Source organism: Gigantopelta aegis, chromosome 7, assembly GCF_016097555.1.
Source record: "Gigantopelta aegis isolate Gae_Host chromosome 7, Gae_host_genome, whole genome shotgun sequence".
NCBI classification, from domain to species: domain Eukaryota; kingdom Metazoa; phylum Mollusca; class Gastropoda; order Neomphalida; family Peltospiridae; genus Gigantopelta; species Gigantopelta aegis.
The window spans coordinates 31,043,123-31,050,373 of NC_054705.1; the positions used below are offsets into that span (position 1 = coordinate 31,043,123).

The 7,251-nt window shown below is 37.3% G+C and overlaps 1 protein-coding gene across 1 annotated transcript in view; it reads left to right on the forward strand.

Annotated features, from left to right (window-relative positions):
- The window catches only part of LOC121378021 (vacuolar protein sorting-associated protein 13B-like), a 92,560-nt gene that overhangs the window by 45,962 nt on the left and 39,347 nt on the right, over positions 1-7,251 (forward strand). Inside the window, exons 23-27 of the mRNA XM_041506118.1 lie at positions 524-1,277; positions 1,741-1,881; positions 2,972-3,142; positions 5,119-5,268; positions 7,085-7,251. The exon at positions 7,085-7,251 is cut by the window's right edge and continues 229 nt beyond it. Of these exons, the coding sequence (XP_041362052.1) occupies positions 524-1,277; positions 1,741-1,881; positions 2,972-3,142; positions 5,119-5,268; positions 7,085-7,251 (1,383 nt within the window). The remainder of the gene's footprint in view (positions 1-523; positions 1,278-1,740; positions 1,882-2,971; positions 3,143-5,118; positions 5,269-7,084) is intronic.

Genomic DNA, 7,251 nt, shown 5'->3' on the forward strand with positions numbered 1-7,251 from the left:
TTTTATTTATCACAGTTCACAATATCTAACTTAACGTCAGTGAGGTTGCTACTAATGTTTTATTTATCACAGTTCACAATATCTAACTTAACGTCAGTGAGGTTGCTACTAATGTTTTATTTATCACAGTTCACAATATCTAACTTATTATCAGTGAGGTTATTACTAATGTTTTATTTATCACAGTTCACAATATCTAACTTAACGTCAGTGAGGTTGCTACTAATGTTTTATTTATCACAGTTCACAATATCTAACTTAACGTCAGTGAGGTTGCTACTAATGTTTTATTTATCACAGTTCACAATATCTAACTTAACGTCAGTGAGGTTGTTACTAATGTTTTATTTATCACAGTTCACAATATCTAACTTAACGTCAGTGAGGTTGCTACTAATGTTTTATCTAACACACCTCATATCTAACTTACTCAAAATTATTCTTTAAATTTTCATAAATATTTTACAAATGTGAATTTAAAAAGCCTTACATTTAAAACAATTTTATCATTTTCTTTTGTCAGGATGTTCTTGTCTGTGGATACTCCATGGAGATGAATGTTACCAGTGACCTTGACCTTTATATCAGCACCAATCAAATTCACCTCGCCGAGAGGCTAGTGAAGAAATGTATTTCCTCTCTGACAAAGTCACAGCCAGGCTCATCAGGATTTGTCCCTCATAGTCTAAGTTCAGTCGACCCCACCAGTGTGGACAGTGGTGTTGGAAGTGACACTTCGTCATACACTATTGACAGACATGCCAAGAGTAGTCTACCATCTCTTACTGAGTCCATGGCTTTCTCGGATAGTGATGTCAGGTCAGAGGTCATGCCCTTTGACATCTTATTGACAGCTGGAAGAATATCCTTTACCGTGTATTCTCATAAAGAATGCCAGCAATGCGTTCACAAGGAAACTAAAAAAAGGGAAAAGACTAAGAGCAGAAAGAAAAAACGACCGAAAACACACATGGATGTCAAGGAAGACAACTTTTCTTGTCTTGTGGGTTCGCGTGTTCAGCCGTTAGTTTCTGAAGCCGATTCTGAGATGGATGAGTATGACACGTGTACCGATTTTAGTTTTCTCAACATTCGAGTTGATGAGGACCCTGCAGTTCAGACTCAGCCTGTGGGGAATATTTGCATCAAGCCCTTCTTGTACGTGTACGTCACCCAGCCGCACACCATTTTGTCTTTTCACTCTGACAGCCAGCGCTTCGAGATGAGCTGCTACGACATCATTGTTAAAGGACTGAATGAAACGCAAAATATTACAGGTACATAAATAAGTTTTTACACTTTTCAGTACATAACTGTCAAGTTAATGACTTAGTACATAGCTATCAAGTTAATGACAAGTTTGTGCATTAGTGACTGTTTGTTTTTGGTTCAGAAAAATAAAGTACTGCATGACTGTGCTGATTTCATGAGTTATTGCACTGATTACTGTTTGTTTTAGTTGAAAAATACCAAGTTTTGCCAGACTGCTGATTTCACAAGTTATTGTACTGGTGACTATTTTTTTTTAGTTGACAAACACTAAGTGTTGCCTGAATGCTGATTTCACGAGTTATTGCACTGGTGACTACTTGTTTTAGTTGAAAAATACCAAGTTTTGCGTGACTGTGCTGATTTCACAGTTTATTGCACTGGTGACTACTTGTTTTTAGTTGAGAAACACTGAGTGTTGCCTGACTGCTGGTTTCATGAGTTATTGCATTGGTTACTATTCGTTTTTAGTTGAGAAACACCGAGTGTTGCCCGACTGTGCTGATTTCACGAGTTACTGGATTGAGACTCGGGCCGGACAGCCACATTCAAAGACTGGAATACCACCATGTCTGTACACTCTGCGGATAACTGACTTCCTGTACAACCCAGGTAAGTTTTATTACATATTTTACACTGTGTGTGTTTTTATATACCACTGTGTCTGTACACACTGTAGATAACTGACTTCCTGTACAACCCAGGTAAGTTTTATTACATGTTTTACAATTTTAGATAGATGATAACGAGAACTGCTATTTAAAAGTTGTCAAAGTGCATAAAATGCAGTGTCCATTTGAAAACATTTCAAACCCACAACCACTTACTGTGACCTAGTAGTAGTAAGGACACCTATGACCTGTTTTGTGTTTATTTCATACCCTCAAATTATTTTCCAGCAGAAAGGCTGATGAAAGTTTGTTACGTTATCTCACATTTTCTGTATAATTGACTACAGTATTTTATAGTATACTCTGTATATTTTAAACTCTGTGTACTGGTGTGTTCAGGGTTTGTGCCCAAGATTTATTCTAAGGTATGCTTTCGATGGGCCGCAAAGACTACCAGCGCTCGTGTGGAAGTTATGGTCAATTAAATTTTTTATTTCAACGTCATAATGTATATATAAATAGAGAATAACTAGTTAATGAGATAATCAGTTTTATTAGCCGTTAGATGCTGACAATCAAAAGCGATTCATGCTTGTATTTACCTTAGTTTGACACATAATAGCTGAGGTATTTTTGTGTGCTGGGGTGTGGTTAAACTTTCTTTCTTTCTTTCATTCATTCATTCATTCATTCATTCATTCATTCATTCATTCATTCATTCATTCATTCATTCATTCATTCATTCTTTCATTCATTCATTCATTCATTAAAAACTAGCTCTTTATTAGCTTTGTTCCAGCCATTCTTCCATGACTGGTATATTAAAGGTTGTGGTATGTGCTATCTTATCTCTGGGAAAATATATATATATATTTAAGGATTGTCTGTTATTTCTTTTGCATTCATCGGGGTATGAACAAAAATAAATCTTATGTGAGAACGACTTTGCCGATTCATGGTTTGCAGATGACCTTTTTTGGTTCATACCCAGATGAACGTAAAAGAAATAACAGACAATAATTATAATTATAATTCTAAAAGTGATTTGTTTTGTGAATATTAATTGTTTTAAAATTCTTTTTTATCTGAAGCGAATGTTGAGTTGAAAATTGAACGTCCTGTCATGTTAAACCTCAGTCTGAGCAAAGTGGAGCAGATAAAGGAATTCATGCAGGATCTGACACACAGCAAAGAGAGCACGGAGAAATCACACGAACCAACCAAGTGGTCAACGCAGAATAAAACACCTCATTCCCAACCAGGTCAGTTTAATGCTCATTTTACATTATGCAGGCCCATACATGTACATGTAGCTGGTGGGCCAGATAGGTGTGTGTGTGTGTGTGTGTGTGTGTGTGAGTGGGTGTGGGAGCCCCCTCCAATTTGAAGACGAAAATATAATTAATTTTTTTTGTCCCACTGTCTATAAATAAAGGTAAAAATCTGGCACCCCCCACTAGAGGCTATAACCCCACCACTAGATATTGTGACCCCCAGTCCAGATACTGTTCCTATCCGTCAGTGTTTGATAAATGTTTGAGAAAGTGACTAGCCATTACAGAAACATTGGCTAGTGCCCTATGTAAATATTGTAGAAATTCGGTTGATAGTTTTTTTTCTAGCCCAGATCCAAAATTGACTAGCTAGCCAATTTGTCAAATCCTGTATCAGTTTATCTCTTTAGCTGATTACCTCTTTACAGTTAAAATAAACATATAAATTAGTATATTTTCCCATTCCAAGCAGTTCCCCAGGACTGGTATATCAAAGGCAGTGGTATGTGTTGACCTGTCTGTGGAAAAGTACGTATAAAGATCTTTTGCTGCTAATGGAAAAATGGTGGGCGGGACGTAGCCCAGTGGTAAAGCGCTCTCTTGATGCCCGTCGATCTGGGATCGATCCCCGTCGGTGGGCCCATTGGGCTATTTCTCATTCCAGCCAGTGCACCACGACTGGTATGTACTACCCTGTCTGTGGGATGGTGCATATAAAAGATCCCTTGCTGCTAATCGAAAAGAGTATCCCATGAAGTGGCGACAGTGGGTTTCCTCTCTCTATCTTTATGGTCCTTAACCATATGTCTGATGCCATATAACCGTAAATAAAATGTGTTGAGTGCATCGTTAAATAAAACATTTCTTTCTTTCTAATGGAAAAATGTAACTTGTTTTCTCTGAAGAGTGCTTGTCGGAATTACCAAATGTTTGATATCCAATAGCTGATGATTAATTTATCAATGTGCTCTAGTGGTGTCATTAAACAAAAACAAACTGTATTGTTATTGGCACCCCATAGAAGGAAGGGCGGGATGTTAGCTTGATGTGCGGCAGGTCTGGGATCGATCCTCATCGGTGGGCCCATTGGGATATTTCTCGTTCCGGCCAGTGTACCTCGACTGGTATTTCAACGGCTGTGGTATGTGCTATCCTGTCTGTGGGATGGTGCATATAAAAGATACTTGCTGCTAATGGAAAAAGGTAGCAGGTTTCTACTCTAAGACCAAATGTTTCGAATAGCCGAAGATTAATAAATCAATGTGCTTTGGTGGTGTCATTAAACTAAACAAGTTTCTGTAAAACATCTCTTGCTGTTAATAGAAAAATGTATCAGGTTTCCTGTGAAGACTACGTCAGAATTACCAAATGTGTGACATCCAATAGCCGATGATTACTTTACAATGTGCTCTACTGGTGTCGTTAAACAAAAACAAACTGTATTGTTATTGGCACCCCTTAGAAGGAATCATAAACTTTAAGTCTAGACTCTAACAGACATATCCAATTCATGCTACATGTATGTCTTGAGTTTATGATAAGATAGGATAAGATAAACTTTATTGCATATAAACATTCCACATATTATGGAACTGGAAGGAAGGAAATGTTTTATTTAACGATGCACTCAACACATTTTATTTACGGTTATATGGTGCCGGACATATGGTTATGGACCACACAGATATTGAGAGAAGAAACCCGTTGTCGCCACTTCATGGGCTACTCTTTTCGATTAGGAGCAAGGGATCTTTTATATGCACCATCCCACAGACAGGGTAATACATACCACAGCCTTTGTGGAGTACTGATTGGAACGAGAAATAGCCCAATGGGTCCACCGATGGGGATCAATCCTAAACCGACTATGCATCAAGCGAGTGCTTTACCACTGGGCTACTTCCCACCCCTATTATGGAACTAGATGCAAAACATGTTATGTAATTGAATCTGTTCTCTTTTAGGTTTTCTATCAAAGTTGGAGAGAATAGAACTGCTCACTGAGCAGGTGGTGGTTTCCATGGAAACGGGTAGCACCGAAGAAGAGTCAGTTGGGCTGATTGGTTTTATGACGTCAGTGAGGGTGCAGGCCGAGTTCCAGCAACCTGAACAATGTGAGTTGTCCAAACAAAGCTGAGTTATTTCCATAGGCGTACGAGCACCCTTTGTTTTTCTGAGCTGGGCAAGCTGGTTTTTGCCCGAATTAAACAAAATTGCCTGAATCTGGATAACAACATTTATTCATATTAGCATTACTGCCATATAGGGTTGCAAACATATCACTGCACATTTTTATGTCGATTACAACTAATTTTGCAGGTAGAATGATGGAAATACATGGTAAAAAGGTCTCAGGTTAGCACATTTTGCCCGAATATCTTTATCATTTTTGCCCAAATTTGAGGATTTGCCCCCTGTATTAGTGACATAGTGACAAAAAATGCACTTTGTAGAGTAGAATCTGACACTGAGGGAATCTTGCTTAACAGCCACTGATTTTATACAGGAATTGTTTGTCGTTTTTTGTGAATTTATCAACTGGTATAGTAATCATTTACTGCATCAAATGTAACATTATTAATATTAAAAAAAAAAAAATCTTTAAAACCCTACGATTGTGATCCATGATGTCATTGTTTGACAGTTTATTTTCACTTTCAATTAACGATGAGTAATCCATCCATCATCTACTTCAAAGTCTGTATTATCAGTTATTTTCAGCGAATACATCCTTTACAAATCTTCAGTTTTCATTAAATAATAATGTCCAACATGTTTTAAAAGAAATAATTATACAAATAGCGAGAAATTTTAACCCATGTGTGTGTTACGGTATGTCATCAATAACGTTTACACAAATTTAGACTATTTTTTGTTTTCTTTTCGATATTGTGATAACAACTTAAATACAAATACCAGTCAACAAAATACACTCAACGTGTTCGATTGTCATTCTACTATGTTCTAGCATTCACAGAATCAAGATAGATAACTCCTGTGAATGTTGACAGCTGTGTTCACGAATACTGGTTGCGTCTTGACTACAGGCGAGAATGGGAGGGAAAGAGTTAATTTATTGAGAGGAGCGGGACATAGCTCAGTGATTGATCCGTCGGTAGACCCATTGGGCTATTTCTCATTCCAGCACTGGTATTTCAAAGGCTGTGGTATGTGCTATCCTGTCTGTGGGATGATGCATATAAAAGATCCCTCATTATTAATTGAAAAATTTAGCAGATTTCCTCTCTAAGATTATACGTCAAATAATGACCAAATGTTTGACATCCAATAGTGGATGATTAATAAATCAATGTTCTCTAGTGGTGTCATGAAACAAACTAGAATCGATCCCCGTCGGTGGACCCATTGGGCTATTTCTTGTTACATCCAGTGCACCATGATTGGTCTTTCAAAGGCTGTGGTATCTGCTATCCTGTCTGGGATACTGCATATAAAAGATCCCTTGTTACTAATGGAAAAATGAAGCGGGTTTCCTCTCTAAGACTATTCATAAAAAAATTACCAAATGATAAATAAATCTAGTAGTGTCGTTAAGCAATACAAATTTTAAAGGTGCAGACTATTTCTTCAGTAAGTGAAAATGGACGTTAAGTTTAGTTGATCAAAAAACCGGCAACACATATTTGGATACGGTTATAACAGAAAGAAGCTAAAGTCTAAACATGGAAATATTGTTTAAAAATAATTAGAGCTTGTTTCGATAATCATTACTTCTCAGACGAACATGCATTTTTAGAATTATGAAAAATGCATTTTGGATGACCAGGACCATGTCAGGTGTATAAAAGTTAATATTCTAAATAATAAAATGTAAGTTAAATGATCAAAAACGGCTTAATAGTGAAAATATGTTGTAGTGTTTAAAACCTTGGGTCTGTCACTTTTACTTTAACTTTAATTTACTGACAGGCAAAACGAGTTTGGTTTCGAGTCAGATTCGCGTCAAAGACGCCGTCTTGAAGACAATGTACAACAAACACACTCGTCTCTTCCTCGGACCGACAACTTTGGCTTTGGAGCTGCTCGTCAGATGGTCCGATCACAGTGAACACAGCAGTTCTCCGAGGATTGTGGCC